The sequence below is a fragment of the Archocentrus centrarchus genome, chromosome 16 (assembly GCF_007364275.1).
Source record: "Archocentrus centrarchus isolate MPI-CPG fArcCen1 chromosome 16, fArcCen1, whole genome shotgun sequence".
Classification (NCBI taxonomy): domain Eukaryota; kingdom Metazoa; phylum Chordata; class Actinopteri; order Cichliformes; family Cichlidae; genus Archocentrus; species Archocentrus centrarchus.
The window spans coordinates 13,822,392-13,841,821 of NC_044361.1; the positions used below are offsets into that span (position 1 = coordinate 13,822,392).

A 19,430-nucleotide genomic window follows, 5' to 3' on the forward strand; every position below is an offset into this window, starting at 1 on the left:
ATGGCTTCTACTCAGCACCACCTTGTGGAATAAAATTGTTTTACACATAAAGCGTTTCTGATTTGCACACTATAAATATTGTAAAATGTAATTGTTGCATTGAGTGTTGTATTGAAATAAAGCATTAATTGGCCACAGGCACTTTGTAACAGTTTTCATTCATTCATTTAAATAAAGTACAGTACAAAATACTTTTGCAACAGAAATAACAAGAGTACTCTGCCACAGTGCCACTGGATCGTGTTCACCTGCGCACGATGCTTGGATAGGGTCCCTGTATCCACAGGAAGGATCTCTGGATCTCTGGATTAGTTTGTGATATAAGTCTCTGCTAGAATTGTCACGTGAATCTGTTTATAACAGTTTGATCAGTCCTGCTGACAAACAAACTCACAAACCGAAGCAATCACATTTAGGGCTGCAACGATTAGTCGACATTGTCGACAGTAAAAATAGTTGATGACGAATTTATTTGTCGATAATAATGGTTTTTATTACTGGTTATTTTTCATTTTTAACGGAGTGAGACGTCTTCTAATCAGTCTATCTCTAGCGACCTTCACACATGCGCAATAGCATTCAGCGGCATGTTTAGTCAAGGCGGCTTCTGGTGAAAGAACACGGCGATCCAAGGTTTGGGACAATTTCACACTCCGTTTTTTTTTTTAAACTGAGTGAGACGTCTTCCTGTCCGTCTATCTCTGGCGACCTTCACACATGCGCGCATTCAGCGGCATGTTCAATCATGGGGGGCTACTGGTGAAACTGTGCCAACTTTGTTTTACAGGGCCAAAAGAATGCTATATATTTTTTATCATGGTTGGAAAAATGGACCGTTAAAGTTATATCAGTAGCAAACCTGATCTTCCGTGTGTTTACTACCACATTTTAAATAACCTTATGCTAAATGTAAAAGCTGATAGCTAAATAAGTGCCATTTCATTATTATGTTATTCATAATCCGTTTAGTCGACTAATCGTTTCAATAGTCGATGACTAATCAACTATCAAAATAGTCACATTACCTTCTAGCTGATGCATTACAGAAATGTGCAGCATCAGGCTTTTTAAAGTATCCTATTCAGTATTAATTGTATCAGCTGTGCTTTTACAACATAAACCAGTGCAACAACACAGTTGTTATAAATAATTATCAGCATTTAAATAGAAAACATTTAGATTCTGAACATTTCAACCTTTCTGAAAGCAAGTTTGCATCAAGATCTTTGCACATGTGCTGTGATCTCAGGTTAACCTTCCTGAATCACTGAGCATTGAACTTAAATTATCTTAAGAAGAAGCCGTCAGATGACAAAATGCAGAAACTCAGCTGGATTTAACCACAGTGGCGTAGATCACAGAGTCCTCGCTCCAGCTTGCTTTGGGCCTGAGGAGAAAACAATGGCATTAACAGTGTGAGTGGGAATCAAACTGAAGCTGTCAGTGTCAGGTGTCACTTCTGTGATGACTGACTGATACCATCATCGAGGCTGTTTGAGCTCAGTTTTGTCATCATGGAGCGATTTCATGTCTCCTGTCGGATCATTTTTAGAAATGTGCAGGTTTTAAAGGAGAAGATTACACAGATCACTCAGGGGCTTTTAAAGCTGATGTACACATTAAATTAATAACAAATTTGAGACATGGTGTTACCTTTTCCATCCTTTTTCCAACATCCTGCATACAACCATTGTTATAAATGGGATTTTGAAGTTTTAAGTTTATTCAGCTGTATTATAGTTTGAGACTCATTAACTTGAAGAAACCCTACAATGCTGTGACATGACCAGGTCAGACTTTGGGTTGTAAACATACCAGGAGTTGTGTGGCCCTCTGCTAGAGTTCAGGTGATGTGGAAGACTGGGGTCTCTGGGTCTGATGGTCACTGTGGAATAGGTAACCTCATCTTCATAAGAAGTGGCATCCTAAGAGAAACAAGAGAAGTCGATCTATTTACAATCGGTCTCGTTGAGTGGTGATGCTGAACTGTCATATCTGTGCATCATTTTTTTACATCATGGCGTGAGCTCCTCTGTGAAGTTGTAGCAATGGCCTGAGGAGGCACAGAAGATGGAGATGTGTGGATGTTGGCATAAATGGTGTCAGGTGGATCCTCAGTGGATGACGATCTCAATGCTGTTCTGAAGAGCCTGGGATCAAATGCAGTCTGCCAGAGAGGATAAATCCAAATCACCATGCTTACTTTTCAAGTTCAAGCCAGAAAGAAAAACTCATGATAATGAAAAACAACCCAGAAAAACTTAATGTACGATATTTACACTTCTTTAAATCCAAAATCATTGCTGTGACTTTCTTGTGTGTGTACTGACTGCGATCTCCCCAAAATCTGTGTGTAGTTGACAGATTAGAGGTTATTCAGTTATTTAAAGAGATTTGTTGCATGTACTCACTTTCTTGGTTGCACTGGTCTTTGCTTTCTTCCTATCATGACCACAAAGTTAAAAACAAAAATTGAACAGTTAAATATGGAAAAACTTTAACACACCTCAACTCAGAACAGAACGTTCTTCGCTGCGCAAGCACGTTGCCATATGTTTTAGGGAAGTTGTTATGTAATGATGGCAAACACAGCTAGGTAAGTGGAATATAAAAAAACCCTGCCTCGCAAGAATTTTTTAATATAACTAACAATCAGACATCTCTTTGCAAACGCAATCTCTAACGAATCCATGAAAGTCTTTTTATGTGCATTATTAGCCTTCTAAACTGATATTAACACTTAATGCTTCCCTCCCTACAAAACACCAAGTAAAGGTTTACGCACTGTCAGTGTAATAATAAACTGTAATGACTGATGCGTTAAAACTGGCAGCAGAAGGGAAATTCAGATGACACACAGGGTGCATGTTAACACTCATTACAACATACAACACATTTGAAAAAGTTATGAAACCTGTGAAAAAGGATGTGATAACTTTACGATTACGCATTTTTAAGTCAGTGGTTAAGTGCAAAAAATGACATGAGTCATTAACTCTCACTAAATCTTTCCATCGCTTATTGACTCACCAGAATAAAAGAAGTGCGACCGCCAGCATGACAAAAAGAGAGACTCCAATTCCAGCTAAGACCAGGACGGGCTGTCCTCCTGAAACACACAGTCAACTTGGAAATTAAAGAATAGAGGAAACTTGATATTAACCTTTCACAGCAAATTAAGAGGTTGCGGTATTTTTGCACAGATTTTCTTTTGAAGATACAACAATCAGCCTGCATCTATAAATAAGAGTATAACACAGGAGTGGTTCCTACCTTGCTGCTTTTCCTTCATGGACAGCAGCACCTCGGTTGAGTTGCTTTCCCCCAAACTGTTCCTGACCTGGCAGAGGTACAGTCCAGTGTGGGAGTCTTCCACAGAGGGAAGTGAGAGCACTTGCCCTGAGCTCACCTGGATCATGGAGCTGGAACTGTCAGTGTCTACCATTTTGTACCAGGTGTAGTTGTCTGCTGCAGGGTTAGCAACACTGCTGCAGGTCAGATTGATGCTGCTGCCCTCAGCAAAATATTGTGGATCCACTGAAACGGAAATGTTCATTGGACGGTCTGAAAAAGTCCAAAGATTATCTTTGTTAACAGATTTTTTCTGAAAAAAATAAAAAAATAAAAATGTGTTCAACGATGAGATGTTCACAGCCTCGTCTCCTTTGTGGGCTAAATCTGAAGGGCGTAGGAATGAGTTTACTATTGGGGAGGACACATATGGGAAACCTGACAGATCCATAAATACACATAAAAAATGTGCAATTAGGGCAAAGTGGAGAAACCAGGAGGGAAAGGCGGAAGATGGAGCGGAATCTCCTCCTGCCGTCAAAATGTCTGATTGGTCAAATTATCCCGGTGGACTTGATTTCTAAAAATCTTTAAGAAATTTTGAGCAGTCTGTGGGATATAGCCGGTCTTTAAGTCTGACATCATTTCCGGGTCCCAATGCCCCTACACAACACCTGTTGTGCCAAAAAGTGATCGTCTGCCAAAAAGTGATTTCCGGTAATTGCCAGAAAATGATTGCCTGCATTTAAACTGGAGCTTCAGGCTGACGATGATAAATGTGCGACTGCTGCTGACAGCCAGTTAAACATTGCACCTGTGGAGCAGGGCAAGAAACGTTTGGAAAATCCAGCTGAGGCATCTCAGGAACTAAAGCAAATTGAGGCGTTTCTGAGGAAAAAGGTGACTGGGCTTGAATCTCAGTTAAGACAACATGAAGCAGAGAATGAAGATTTGTTGGCAGAGATTCTCACTCTTGAGGAAAAAGAGAAAAACTTAACTTAAAAAAAACAAACAGTCTCACTGATGAACTCGACCATCTCCAACGCCTTACTCAGAAAAAACATAACTCGATTAAACATTTGAAAGAAAAATTAAATGAACTTGAGTGGCAGGTGGATGAGGCTGTATGTGACAAAGAGGCCCAAATGAAATTTCTGAGCACAAAAATGGAGGAAGAGATTAAATCAGTTCAGATGAAACTGCATGATCTTCAGGAAAAAGATTTTCTGCTTGATCAAAACAGCCACGTTGTTGCTGAGCTGATCGAGGTGGAGAGGAACAGAGACAAACTAAAGGAAGAGAATTTATTGTAACGCTTTCTTTTAAGGCCCGCCCTTAGGCCGTAACTATCCTGTAAGTAAGTTTTAGTTATGTGGAATTACGCTGTAATTATTTTTAATTACAGCGTAATTATTTTTACTACGGCTGAATTATTTTTAATTCTGCCGTAATTATTTTTAATTCAGCCGTAGTAAAAATAATTACGGCAGAATTAAAAATAATTACAGAGGAATTAAAAATAATGCAGCCGTAGTAAAAATAATTACGGCGTAATTAAAACGGCGGGGGGATGGGATCCCCCCTGGTTCCTACGCCTATGATTACAGCTAAAATTATTTTAAACAATAATGTCAGACAAAATTGGACACTTGAGGCCTACACCCCTTTAACTGAGGCTTGCATGAGCTGAAAAGTTTTAGGGAACTATTCATTAGACTCACCATGCTTCTTTTAGGATAAGACTGGAGACTTTCTGATACGTTTTGTGAATAATTGGGTGTTAAGTCATTTCCCTTTTGAGTTGATCATGATGAATTAGATGAATGTGTGTGTGTTCTACTGTACAAAGCTGAAAAAATATTAATCAGCACGCACATTTTATCAGCCCTTCCCTCAGCCCTGAACTTTGTGCATCGTGTCCTGACTGAAAATTTTGAGACATTGTGACAGCAAACAGACGGGAAGCTGAAATATCTGTCAGATCAGAATGTTCTCTTTTGACCTGACTGACACTGTACTTCCCTCATGATCATGTGTAATTACCCTGCGAGACAGTAACAAAGATATTTCTCAACATACTCACACTGAACATCAAGGTGAACCTCGGTCGAGTTAATCAAATCGATGCCCTTCCAGCTGATATTATTCCAGGCCTGACAGTAGTACCGTCCTCTGTGGCTGGGCAGGATGTCAGAGATCATGTATTTCTGCCCTGAACTGATAAGCCTTCCTTCTTTATACAGTCTGTATTTGCTGTGTGCCACAGGAGGGTTGGCGTCGCTGCCGCAGGTGAAAGTCACTGTGCCTCCACTGATGATGTCGCCTGATGGACTCATTGACAGCGTTACATCTCTGGGAGCATCTGTTTAAGAGGAGATCACGAAGGGTAACAAATGAATGATTAACATTGACTTTTCTGTTTTTGAGACTAATTTTAAAAATCCATATAAAGCCTCCTCTCTCATCCTGAAGCTGCACAAGCCACATTTAATTAGATGTTAGAGTCAACTCATTGTCATTGTGCACACAAGGCACACGACGAAATGATCGTTCCAGATCACTCATCCAGAGACGAGCATCTGCGATCATGCAGCCAGAGACCGGCGCTACCGTTAGGCAATGTGCCACAAACGAATGCCTCTGTGTGTGTGTGTGTGTGTGTGTGTGTGTGTATCTTGATTTTCTTGCAGATATTGTCCAAGTGGAAATTCTATTGCAAAAGAGAAATGGATTTTCTAAAGGTCTTAATAAAATTTTTACCAAGCAGACATCTTAACAGGACAATAAGCCTGTGATTTACACAGAACTGTGAATGCCGAAAAGAAAAACTAACTAGTTGGTGAAGTCAACAGTGATGATAGCAGCAAGAACAACAAAGCGATGGAATACAGGCTTCACTATTTGGGTTGTAATATAAAGTAATAGCTATAGGGTAAAAGGTGCAGTAGGTCTGAGCTAAGACATTAAAGGGGTTGCAAAACAAAACTGCTATCTTATTGGTTCTGTATAGAGTCTTTTAAAGGCTGTGCCTTTGTCCAGTAATAGTGTTCATGCTGGATAAAGAGGATCCTCATCTGACAGAAATGTAGTTCAGAATGCAAATGTCTGAATCACTCAGCTCAGACTTTAAACAGCCTTTAATTAACCTGTTATAATCATGATATAATGTGTCCAAATGAAAATTGAGCAGTAAAGTCACAGTGAGCCAATAGGAGTAACACACGATGCCTCCTTAACACCACCTCCAGGCAGCTACCTCGCCAAAGCCAAACGGAGGACTTCCAGCAGTGAGAACATGTCTGATGAGGACCGTCTCCTGCTGCGTGCTGCATGTGAAAAGGGACAACTTGGGACAATTTCTAGACCTGCTTCTCCAAAACTGATTCTAATCAGTCATATAATCACGATCAGTGGAGTGATCAAATGAATGCAGGTGTTAACTGTGGTGAGATTTCAGCAAATACATAATCTTTATTTACAAAGCGGAGATTCAAACAGTTTTGGGACACACTGGGAAGCTGTATCCCTGTGACAACTGGCTTTCTTCACAGGGGACACATAGAAAAACCACAGCCCTAAATAATAAGTTAATTATGTGAGAATTAAATTTATGCTGCTCCAGCTGCAACTTTGGGGTATTGTGCATGCCAGCTCACTTCCATGGCATGTGGACAGAACAGAGCCATGTGTGCAGTGCAGAGCTTTGTGGTATGATTTTTTAACTGTCTACTCACATTGAACATTCAGAGCCACAGGTGCAGATCTGACCATCTCCTGTCCCTGGACTGCACAGTAATATCTCCCAGCATCCTCTCTCCTGGCTTGGAAGGCCGGACTCGTGACAGGCTGTCCGTCTCTGAACCAGAAAATGTTTGTAGGTTCAGGACAGCCTGACATGCAGGTCAGCCTCACATGATCTCCCTCTGTCACAGTGCTTGGCTGGACAATGGTGGTCAGCTCTGATGAAGAAATATGAACACATGAATGTTTGCTAAAATTATAAAATGATAAATTTTCTTTTAATTAGTCATTACCTCTCACTGACAAATGCATAGATTTCCTACTCCTCCATCTGCTCAGTGTTGTCGTAAAACTAAAATAGTAATCTCCTTCATCGTCATGTTGCACATCATTGACCTTCAGTTTGCAGTCACCGTGGTAGTTTCCCACATAATTAAAGTGGTCTGGAGGTGAAGGAAGTCCTTCAAGGGGAAAAAGTGTCCACCTGCCAGATACATGCAAGAGTTTTGACCAAGCGACTGATGTCACAAAGTGACCAAAAGGGTAGTCGTAATCACAGTTTATAACTACTGATGCTCCTTTCAAAGTGCAGTGATTTTTAGAGGTCACACGCCAGTCTCCACTCCAGACACCTTTGAACAAAAATGAAGAAGAAAAATGTACTCACATTTTATTTTTTTCTCTTTCCAAACTGTGTGAAAGGTATTAACTGTCAAAAAGTCTGAGGAGAACTTGTATTGCAGTTCAGTTTTAGTTATCACATTTCCTGCTTATTTGATTAATAAACAAACAGATCTCCTTACCTGGCATTATTCCCACAATGATCAGGATCAAGCTTTCCATTATTTGAAGTTTACCTAAAACAGCATGACACAGGTCACAATACAAAAAGTGTCCAAAAATTAAAGATCAAATAAGGATCAGTGCGTGGAAGTCAAAAGTACTCACTAGCTGAAGCTAAGTGACCCATTGCTTTACACATTCTTCATTTTTTGTGGTTTAAAAAGCAGAAGAGGAAGGACATACTTTCATTGCTTCCGTCACACATTCACCACGCTGATTATGTAACTTTAGAAAGACTCACACTTTGAAAAATAGATATCAACACATATGAAAATTTGCAGCATTTGCGATGTGATGAAAACCAGGAAAGTACATCATGTGTACACATCCATACCTGCACACATACATGCAGTATGGTCATATGGTGTATGTCAGTAACTTTCAGCACACAGGCTGATAACTTACTCTGAATTTATCCCTCCTTGCACTATCTTCCAGGGTCACTATGGGAGATATTTAAGTCCTAAACTCTTTCTGATTTGCACATGAAATATATCAACAGTCCAATGAAACACTCAGTGTTATGGATAAAGGAGATCCACGGGAAGCTTGAGCTCAGGTGAGAAGGTGAGAAAAAGTGAGGAACCTGATGCTGAAGGATCCAATTGATTCGTCATCTGATTACAAATATCAAAAGACAAGAGGCCCCTTGCATGAAAGTTGGCCTTCCTTTGGACCCACTCAGTCCTTTGGAACAGAATATGCGGAATGTGTTGCTTTTATGAAGATATTCGAATATGTTTTAACAGCATGGTGTACACCCTTCTTATTTTATAAGACTTTAAAGGTTATTATATTCTTTTAAAACAGAGCATTCTCTTTGTTTTAGTTAAAAAAGAAATACAAAAACCTTTTGTTTACAATCTGTAGCATTTCACCAACTTTTTAATATAGTTTGCAGCTTCTTTTTGGCAGCATGTAATGAACATTTGGGTCTGTTCACATTTCTGTCCTCCTACCTGTGACCCAGAAATCAGTGTCAGTGGTGTAAACTGCTGGGTTATACAAACTGTGATGAAGACTCTACAGAAAACTATTCATTTGCATCCATAAGATGCTTTAATTATTTAAGATGATAAACTTTGAATTTCATTAACATCACTTTAAAGCGTGTGCTCTGATGTGAGGATTTCTCATTTGTTCAATGCTTGCTGCCTCATACCCTCTCTCCTCAATTCACCAAGGAAAGGAATCAAGGATGCAGGATCTGAGGAATGAGGACAGGGGCTGGTAGTCAAATGCAGACCTGAAATATCTTTGCCCACTGGGTGGGGCTATTGGTCTGTATAAGTAAAACTGGAGAAAATGCAATAAGAGAGATTTTTAAACCAGTGATGTCTTCATAAACAGTTTTGCTCCAAGTGGAGCACTTTGATGACCTTTGAAATATTTTCTTCTGATACTTCTGTGTGTAGCTGCCGCTTTAATACTGTAGTATTAATTGTTTTGTGTTTTAAATCTCACAGCCTTTTAACATTTTATGAGCAAGTGTTCATGACTCAGTCAGATTTGCAGCACTTGTATTTAACTTAAGTGAATTATGTTGTATATTATGGTTCTCAAATAAATCATGACCATATGATTTCCCCTCCTCTCTGCTGTGTTCATCTCCAGTACCTTCAAATTCTAATGAAGTTTTAAGGTAGTATTTTACCACGTGTCCAGCTGGGTGAACTTCATGACTTGTGTGGTTTCTTAATGTTGTTTTTATTGGGCACATTGCCCCACTGAACATTTCAACTGCAGCAAAAGAAAGGAACTATCCCAAGCAGGTTATTGGCACATTTACTGTTTAAACAAATGGTTTCTAATCTTTTATAGACTGAAGCTCCAGGAAGTGATTGTCATGTTATGTATGATAAGAAAAAAACATCAAAATTCAGCAAAAATGTGTCGACTCATTCACAAACAGTGAGCAGGCTTATGAAGAAATGTGTGAAAACTGTGCGAATAAATCTGGGATTCATCAATACCTTCTGGAATTTGTTTGGACTTTATGAACAAATTCAGAAGAGCTTCAGCAGAGCCGGCTGTCTTAGGAACTTTATTCACACAGCTTTAAACTACCACTACCACTACTAGTATTTCTTTTTGTTCATCATTTTCAGGTTAGATTAATTTGAATTAAACATATAACAATAAGGTATTATATTGCATGCAAATAACACATAAAAGTGAAGACTTTGACCTTTTTGTTAACATATTCTAATAGGCATTGTTGTACTGAATCTGATCTCATCTTAAAGTATTCAGAAAATCACATATAGTTCTACAGATAGTTCTTGACACCATCTCACCTATGCTCAAGAAAATTGATGTTTTTGAATTTCTGATGTTGGGCTGATATATCTTTGTCCTCCATCTGTTTTCATCTTTTTATTATGGTCTGTTTCTCTTGTTCTCTTTTTTTTTCATATCAAAAAATGGGTAAAAAACATGCACTTCAGAGTTTGATGTTTGTGATCGTGAGCAATAAAGCAGTTGATAAATCAACAAACAGGCCTTGATAGATACCTTATTTACATTCTTGTGAGAGTTACTTGTTGGAATATTAATTATTTTATTACAAATTATTTTATTTATTTATTTCACAGAGAAAAACGCAGACATGCACAATTGCTTGATTTTATTTTTCTTCTATTTAACAAACTGCAGTGGGTCATTTGCATTATTGCTGCTCTAAGCAAAAAAGCAAAGACTGATTTGATATAAGTCAAGCTCTATCAACTGAATAAACATCCGAATTTACTGGAGACAATCATTTGTTGTGGGAACCCATCAGTCTTAAATGCTGCATTTCCTTTATACATGTCAAAAATGATTGTCATTCAAATCATCACTGTGAATGATAAAGTAGTAATGGCTCATATTTTGTCATCTGCATATTCTTGGTTGAAAATTCCCTTGTTAAGTATCAATGAAAAAGCAACACCAGAAATATTGCAACTTGCATCATGGATAGTAGTGCAAGCAGAAAGCTGTTCAGTGTTGTTGCTGTTAAGATGCACAGGAAGAAACAGAAAAGTTAGGAGCTGGACTCCTGAACACATGCAGCTCTTATGTTGAATCCGTAATCCAGGAGAGTTTCTGACCCAGAATGGTGCACAGTGTGATCAGGATGAGCTTCCTGTCGCTCAGGTGGATAGACGCAAAGTGATTTGTTCAAATCAGGCCACCTGAAGCATCATTCAGCTAAGGAAGAAAATGGGAGAATAGAAAAAATTGAAATGCAACTATTAATCTGCATGTTCACTCCATGTGATATAAGTAGAGAGCATTTCAGGTTGAGAAAAAGCAACAACAAGCCTCAGCTGTGCTGCTGGGTTTTTTCATACTAAGAGCTGTGACTTACCCGAGGCTTCATCCTTCTGATCAGTGGTGATGCTGGGGCAGTAAAGTGTAAACAACTTTGGAAGAATCCTTCGGTTTTTTATCACCACCCACTGGCAGGTTGTGCACCTGCACCTGATCTGTACTACACGGACAGCAAACAGGAACCACATCAGTACAAAGGTCTACAGGGTAAAATATAAAGCAATCGTAGACCGAGGCTGTGGGTCTGAATGTTGCAGAAAAAAAGGAGGAAGAAGAAAGATGGACTGTGAAAAGGACAGAGAATATGGGAAGAGATTTGCAGGTATGCTGTACCTGGACAACCTGGAGTAGTGCACAGTGATGTAGTTGGAGGCAAGGCTGCAACTTTGAACTTCTGTGATTGGTGGTGCATCATTCAGAGGAACAATGGACGGATGGGAGCTGTCACTCAAGTCCTCTGGTTCCTCCTGCGTGCGCGCACACACACACACACACACACACACACACACACACACACACACACACACACACACACACACACACACACACACACACACACACACACACAGAGTAATGCATCTCGAACTCAAAAACTGCATTTCTCTTCCACAGTCATGCATGCGTCATACAGATTTTCTCACCAGTATGTCGCACATCTTGCCCTTCCTCACTGGGAAGGTGTGTTCAGCTGACTCATAGAACACCGTGTCAGCTGCCCCTGGTGGACTCTGCGGGTGACGAAGATACAAAAACACACACCGAGGACAAAACAGAGAATTATACTTACAGCAAAAAAGGAAGAGACTGAATAATTCTGCGCCTGATCAAAACCGATTATACAAAGATTACCCTACCTTGTTTGTCACTTCTAGTGACTCTGTGTCTACTCTGTGCATGTTCTTACTGGGAAGGTAAATATAAAAGGATGGTTATCAAGTGACAACACCTACCTCAAAACAAATGTAAATAAGCCATAGGGAAAAATTGCTATATGTAAGAGCACAAAAATCAGTAATAGTGATGTATAAATAGCAGTGTACTTCCTGTCACCTGATCATAACAGCCACCGTGAGAGTGATGAGTCCAGCAGACACGCCCACTGCTGAAGCCAAGGCAATGACCTTTAAACGACCTGCCAGTGGAAGGATTACAAGGGTTATCAGAGTGACTGGAGGGAGAGGAAGAAGAGAGATATAACGATAGATAGATCTGATTAAAAACAGAAGTGCACCAAGCAAAAAAAAAAAAAAAAAAAAGAACATTAGAAATAAAAATAGAAACTGTATGTGACTAAAGAAGGAAAGAGCAATGCATCAGCCGTCTAGACTTTAGTCTTGTGTTTCCAGTTCTGATTTCCAAACCTAACTCCACTTCTTCGGCTGTCTAGACTCAAAGAGTCGTTTTCCACAGCACCTCATCACCTCCTCCTCCCCCCTTATAGTGAGAGGTCTTTATGTGACTCACCATGACTCATAGAAAAACAGTCAGAAATCATGAGACCATATACAATGAAGACCAGAGCCTGTGATACTGACAGGAAGGTTTCATCACCATTCAGACAAAGGAGAAATCTATCCAAACATGTCTTGTGGTAAAATTGCTGATATTTACTCAAAGCCCTGTTGAGTCTGAGCCTGATTGTGTGTTAAAAGTGAAGCGATCCCCCAAATTGCTAGAGTTCATCCAGAGGAATTGTATACTTTGTACACCATTTCTTGACTTTACAATGTTTGTTTTTTTTTTTTTCAGGGCTCTCATTTTGATGATCTCTTGGTACATCCAGAGAGCAAGGTCCTGGGCTGAAAAATAACATTGGAGCTAGTGGATCACTAAAGTGTTTGCATCCTCTTAAGAACACTAATGTCTGTACAAAATTTCATAAGCAGTCTCCAACAGTCACAACATTTCCTTCTGAGCACTGTTTCCCCACACCTATCCTTGTCAGCATCCAGTAGACAGCCATGCAACAAATGTGAAAGACGCCAAGGTGGCTATGCACGAATGCATTTGTACCTCTGACTCTTACGGTCAGGACTGGAGAACTGTGGGCTCCGATTCGATTCCTGGCCTCACAGTAGTACTGACCGCTCGCACTGGGGCCAACTTCCGAGATGGTAAAGACAGGACCAGATTTAGTGACCCAAGCTGCATGATAGAGCACAGAAAAGGAGATTCTTCTTATGTATGCTGCAAGAAAAATTCATATAACAAACTGCCTGAGGAAGCTCCAACAGGTGGAAATGCTGCTTTTGTATAAATGATTTAAAACTGCATTATTATATTGGAGCCAAATGATGTGCAAACTTTTCTTTCTTCTTATTTTCTTGGACAACAAATAGATATAAAACACAGGACAAGAGCAAAATAAGACTTTGCTAACAACGAACAGGTACTGCTGGTTATTTTGTAACGTTAATCCTGAGTAGAACCACATTTTTGCAATACCAACATTGCAAAGAGCCTCCATCCAGAGCTAAACGGTGCCATGTGAAGTTATCCACTGCTGGGTTAGCCTGAGTGCTGCAGGTCAAAGTCAAAGGTCGGCCGGCATCCACAACACTGGAGGGACGAGCCAGAACTGATGTGTTCTTAGGGGGGTCTTGACAGTGAATGAGAGAGAATTAAGAATGCAGTCAGTTTTTGTTTCATACAGAAAACGTAGCAGGAGAACAAGCAGAGAAGCTTAAAGGTTGGCATGCATATCAGATGGGAGTACTGATAATACAGCTTACAACACATTGTTCACAAACTCTCAAAGAGAAGAAAACTCCTAAACAACACTTTCATTACTTACACAGCACAGTGAGAGTAGCGACAGGTGAGGTTTGGTATCCTAATGCGTTTGAAGCTCTGCAGTAGTACTGACCAGCATGGTGAGCACGCACAGATGGGAACGTCAGGATCTGGAAGTTACCTTTAGATATCACCTGGTCACCTATGATACGATACCAAGCATACCTGTAGGAGAGAGGCGATGACGATGAAAATCATTCATGGGACCGGGCAAAAATAAAGCAGTATTAAATTTAATGACTGAGAGCACTTGTTTCTGTTTAGGTGAAGAAATATTTACATCATTTCAATGTGATGACGAGTCATTAGAAATTGAGCAGAAAAATATGCAACAGAATTATACTTCAGTGCTGCTGCACCCTCGTACCTGTTGGCAGGAGGGTTTGCAAGACTGATACAGCTCAGGTTTACAAATGAGGCTTCTCTGATGTCCCCTCGAGGACTCACCAGCACATGGGTGTTCTTTGGAGAGTCTGAAGAAGCAGACAGACCAGTCAAAAAAAAAAAAATGGTGCTATTATTTATAAAGATTACACAAATCCATTAAACTATCAAATCAAACACGCAGAACAATCGAAATCTTTTCTTTTTAAAAATGTGATTATCAAGCTTAATCAAAATAGGACCATTATTAAAAAAAAAAAGCCAGTCTAAACTGGGGTCATATCAGTTCCTGTTCCTGTATCCATGTGACGTCCACTTAAATTCCTTTTTATTTCACTTAAAATAGAATTATTGCTTAATCAGTTTAACCCAGACTGCCTCTGACAGATTTACACAACATGAACTAGAATAAGACCGAGACTAGAATGACGATTGACAGAAAACGACATAAAAATGAAATCTATTACTAAACATATGGTTTTGATTCTGAGCTGTTTAACGTGGGGCAGACACTCCCTGTGATACCAATAAAAACAAGCAACAAACTCACACGTGACATTGAGTAGAAGCGCTCTGGAGCGATCCGTTCCCAGTGAGTTACGCGCTACACAGAAATACTCTCCTCTGTCTGTGTACTTGAGGTTGGACAGGTGGAGCTGAGGTCTGAAACTATCTGGGATGCTTCCACTCTCCATGTCTGGAAAACAGACAAAGAAAGAACTTTCAAACTTTAAGTTTACATGTTTTATTGTACACCTCAGCTAGTTTGGAGTGTTCTACAAACTATAAAAGGGCCTTCTCTTGTCCAACTACAACATTTTATGTAGCCATCATCAACCAATAAGTTCATCCATCTCACCCAGCTCGTGAATGTGGACACTGAATATTCAACACAATCATTCATTGCTACAAACGCAGGCAGACAGACCGTCCCGCACCTTTGAACCAAGCGAAGCTCTCGACAGGCGGAGCTGCGTCGCTGCTGCAGGTCAGAGTGACAGAGCCGCCCTCTGACGCCTCACCTATGGGAAAGACTGTGATGGAGGTGTAACGAGGGCCATCTGGTGAGCATGAGAGAGAGAGAGAGAGAGCAAAGAGCCAACTCCATTTCCAAAAAAAATGTGAGAAGTTGTGTTAAATGTAAGTCTAGCAGAATGAAAACCCTGTATTTAACTGAAAACAGTACAAAGACAACAAATCAAATGTTGGAACGGTCACATTTTATTGAATATGCTCTCAATATAAGAATTTGACCCCAACAGGATGTGTGCATCATATTATATGTTTAGGACCCGAGGAGTTGCTGTATTTTATTTTTCTTTTTAAACAAAAAGACCCCCCCCCCTTGATATAGGGTTTCAGGGGCTCAACAGTTCATGGCCTCCTCTGTTGTATTTTTTGTTCCATGAAGCTCAAAATGTTTTATGGGACTGCAGGTAAACCAGCTTAAAACCCGAGCTCTCTTTTTCTACAAAACCATACAGGACATGTAGAGTGTAGTTTGGCATTGTTTTACTGTAATAAGAAAGAAAATTAAAAATAATTTGGTTGGTCAAACCTTAGGAAAGATTTTGGAAAAGTTCTTTAGTCATGAAATCATTTCCACCAATGCAATACCACCTTGGGGGCAATCAGGGTTGGTTTTCAGCTTTGTCCCTTAAGATATTTTCTCTGGATTCTTGCATTGGAAAACAATATTGTGAAATTATTGAACTATTTGCCCGCACTATATTTTATTCTGGAAGACTCAGCCTGTTTGGAATGATTTTTTTCTACCCATTATTGGTTAGCCTCATTAGCTGTGTTGCCTATTTCCAGTCTTTTGTTACCCCAGCCATGCTTTTTGAAAAAATTAATTTTAACATGGATATGTAGTCTTTCTATGTTGTTGAATTAAATGTGGTGTTTAGGTGAGTTACATTGCAAACAGCATCCCAGTGAGTTTGTACACAACTGAACATTTATCAGGACCAATAGCAGGCATATATGCGCTAGCAGAAAGTTTAAAGTTCAACAACATCTAAAAAATATACCTGCTGATATGCTGTGACACAAGCTCTACTTTTATCCGCTGTATACTTTTTTGTGCACTTTTCAAAAAGCATATGTGCTGAGATCCTCTGCCATGACTCAGTGGCTTATTGTTTTATTTTCAAACTATAACTAACTTTGAATAAACATCTGTGTCCAGTTATTCCACCCTCCCACATGCCTGTGAAATGCTAAAACATTAACTGGAAGGTGTGAAAAGCTTTCAGGTTTGGTTGGCTGAGGTTGCTTACGTCCCAGAGCCAGTGAGAGGGACGGAGACTGTACATTCTGGGGTGGGATCGGTCGACAGGTGTATGCTCCAGCATGCTGCTGGTCAAAGCGGTTAATGATCATCCATTTCTCATAAGAGCCGAGGTTTAGCCCATTCCTGTGTGCACAACAACATATAAGAGCTATACTTGAGAAAGTTCTAACTTTACTCTAATAACAGTTGAGAGACGTGTATTGTGGGCACTGTGTACACGCACACTCACATACCTATATAGTGCAAGGCTCCTTCCTGGGGCAGCACACCCTCTGGCCTGGCAGCCCACAAACACTGTCTCTCCAAAGCCGAACATATTGCCAGGCCTGGCTGGATGCACTTGGACCTGGAGGTCTGAAATGCAGCTGTCAGGACCTTATTATATAAACAGCATCACAGCAGCCTTAATTTGTGTGGACCTACCTGTTACAGCCAGAGTGATGGTGTCAGGGGAGGTCCATCTCCCCAGTGGCTGATCCGTCTCAAACCTGAAGTGATACTGGCCCGCATCGCTCAGCTTCACACCGCGAATCTGGACTGAACAGCTGGAATAGCTACCCCCAAAATAGCTGGAACATAGAATTAAATTAAAACACGTGATTTCTCTAAAGTTATGAAAACTTTCACAACCATAATTTCACTTTAATGCATCTGTGGCGTGCAGGTCCCCCCACCGTGTGCGTCCACGGTACGACATGCTGATCTGGTTTGGGTCAGTGTGGTGGGTGAACTCCCTGCGACCCTCATCAGACACACGGAACCACATAACACGCGTCACAGTGTGACCTGTGATCACAAAAAATCAGAACAAAACTGTGCAAATTAAGTGGCAAATTATGAGGGTTCTGTTGCTGGAATAAAATAAAGTCTCTTCCATACCTGATGGGTAGTCATAACGACAGGGCAGAGTGACAGTGGTTCCTGCCCACACACAGATCTGCTTCCTGGAAAATGACACACTCCACCTGCTCTGAGAACCTGTAGGAGATCCAAACAGGTGTAAGATGGACAATTTTAAGAACACACTATGAGTCAAATGAAAGCCTACAAAAACAATGTTTATGATTCACCATCTTATCTATTTTTTTTCCCCCTCCAATCAGAGGCTGATTCAGAATCCTAGCTGAATGAGCATCTACTTGCTATTACAGGCAAATATTTCAGGCCATTTAACACAGGCTCCTCTAGGAATGAATACATGTTTGGGAACTAAAAGAAGTGTAAATCTCAACAACCCACAAGTTAGAGTGACTCCTCGGAGAGAAGGTTGTCAAACCACAGTTCTCGGTTCTTCATTCAGAGTGACACATAAAAGTGAAGCAGTGTAAATGGGGCTTGATGTGCAGTCATTGTGACATCCTGTGCTGCTAACTGCCTGCCTGGCTGTCTACGTTGCACAAAAGGCAATCAATACTTATAAATAACCTGAGCGTAAAGGCAAGGACACCTGGCTGCAGGAGCTTCTGTGCAAAATAGATCTTAGAAGTCAGTCATTTCAGTTATTTTTTTTGAATGCTGTCACTTGATGTGCATGTGATACACTTTTAAACAACAACAAAAAAATCTCTTTAATCTTTAATAAAATAATGTATTTAATAATTCATCTTAAAGAATGCAAAACTATTTTGTTTACTGCCTGGTTCATGTACAAAATGAAAGAAAAAAAAATTCTTGTATTGTTTGGTTTCTCTTACCTGGTAAAACTGTAAGGATGGTGCCTAGAACTAACGCACCTGCCAACATCTCCGCTGACACGAGCGCTGTAATGTCACCGGAGAAGAAGGAACAACACAGGGGGGACAGAGAGATAAATACGTACCACAGTTATCAAAATAAAAACATTCTAGCCGATGTGAAGTACTCACCTCTCAGAGGGTTTGCTTTCACCTCGGCCAGTCAAACAGAGAGTTGTGGGATGTTTGCGAGCCTAATAATGATGGCGGTGATTTTTATAGTGATGAGAGTTGCACGCTGATCTGAATTGGCTGGTGTGAGATGGCAGGAGGAGTGGAAGGGGCAAAAGGAGGAGGAGGAGGACAGGGAAGAAGAGGAAGTATAAGTGTTTTTAAAAAGTAGCCTCAACTTTCTTCTGAGCCTTCAGCTTTTGATCAGTTTCTATTTTCACTTTTTCCTGCCGTTGCTTTTTTTAAGGTCACTCCACTGGTGACTTAAAGTTCCTGTTTTGTGTTGCTGTGGAAATGTGACATCCTTGTGATCTCGTCACTTGGTTGTCTCTTTTAACTGAATGTGGCAATTATTTTTATTGCAGGTCAAACATCTTTAGCAAATATGTGATCAAACGTTTCAAAATACATGAGAAGAACTGCCAACATCTTTGAGTAAAAGTGTCTTAAAGATGTATAAATTTGGGGCATACTGACACTTGACCATCAACTTTAGCACTTCTGGCTCATGCCTGACTGAAGACTATTGCTGCGTAGGGAATACTATTTCTCCCCTCATTTTCTGAAGTATTTTTTAATTCAGTTCATGTACAATACTGCACAAGTCTCAAGGTATCCCTCATTTCTTTATATTTCTTTGTATTTTGCTGGGAAAATGGGAAATAGGTGTAGTGATTTATTGAAACTAATGCAAATACACATGGAAATAATGTATACGAGCCAAAAACAGAATTTGTACAATTTTTACAAGCTTGAAAGTCAATATTTGGTATGCCCTCGTTTATTCTTCAACACAGCCTGAACTCTCTTATAATTTCTTTAAGTCTTCAGGAATAGTTCTCCCGGCTTCTCAAAGGACATTC

The 19,430-nt window shown here is 40.0% G+C and overlaps 2 protein-coding genes across 2 annotated transcripts; both read right to left on the reverse strand.

Moving 5' to 3' along the window:
* Positions 1-92: 92 nt before the first annotated feature.
* Positions 93-7,513, reverse strand: LOC115794740 (B-cell receptor CD22-like). The gene is made up of 9 exons (XM_030750380.1): positions 7,326-7,513; positions 7,026-7,250; positions 5,375-5,653; positions 3,274-3,564; positions 3,031-3,109; positions 2,412-2,442; positions 2,015-2,167; positions 1,816-1,925; positions 93-1,387 (listed from the first exon to the last, which is right to left on the reverse strand). The coding sequence occupies exons 1-9, from the start codon at positions 7,342-7,344 to the stop codon at positions 1,327-1,329; spliced, it is 1,248 nt and encodes a 415-aa protein (XP_030606240.1). The 5' UTR covers positions 7,345-7,513; the 3' UTR covers positions 93-1,326.
* A 3,066-nt stretch (positions 7,514-10,579) lies between these two features.
* LOC115795008 (sialoadhesin) lies at positions 10,580-18,656 on the reverse strand. Its single transcript, XM_030750760.1, has 19 exons — positions 18,529-18,656; positions 18,358-18,423; positions 17,543-17,641; positions 17,338-17,449; positions 17,087-17,232; positions 16,897-17,017; positions 16,650-16,786; positions 15,306-15,428; positions 14,918-15,064; positions 14,351-14,456; positions 13,985-14,148; positions 13,640-13,789; positions 13,204-13,335; positions 12,241-12,322; positions 12,045-12,093; positions 11,832-11,918; positions 11,524-11,657; positions 11,228-11,350; positions 10,580-11,067 (listed from the first exon to the last, which is right to left on the reverse strand). Exons 2-18 carry the CDS (start codon positions 18,404-18,406, stop codon positions 11,248-11,250), a joined length of 1,941 nt encoding a protein of 646 aa, XP_030606620.1. The 5' UTR covers positions 18,407-18,423; positions 18,529-18,656; the 3' UTR covers positions 10,580-11,067; positions 11,228-11,247.
* Between the last annotated feature and the right edge of the window lie 774 nt (positions 18,657-19,430).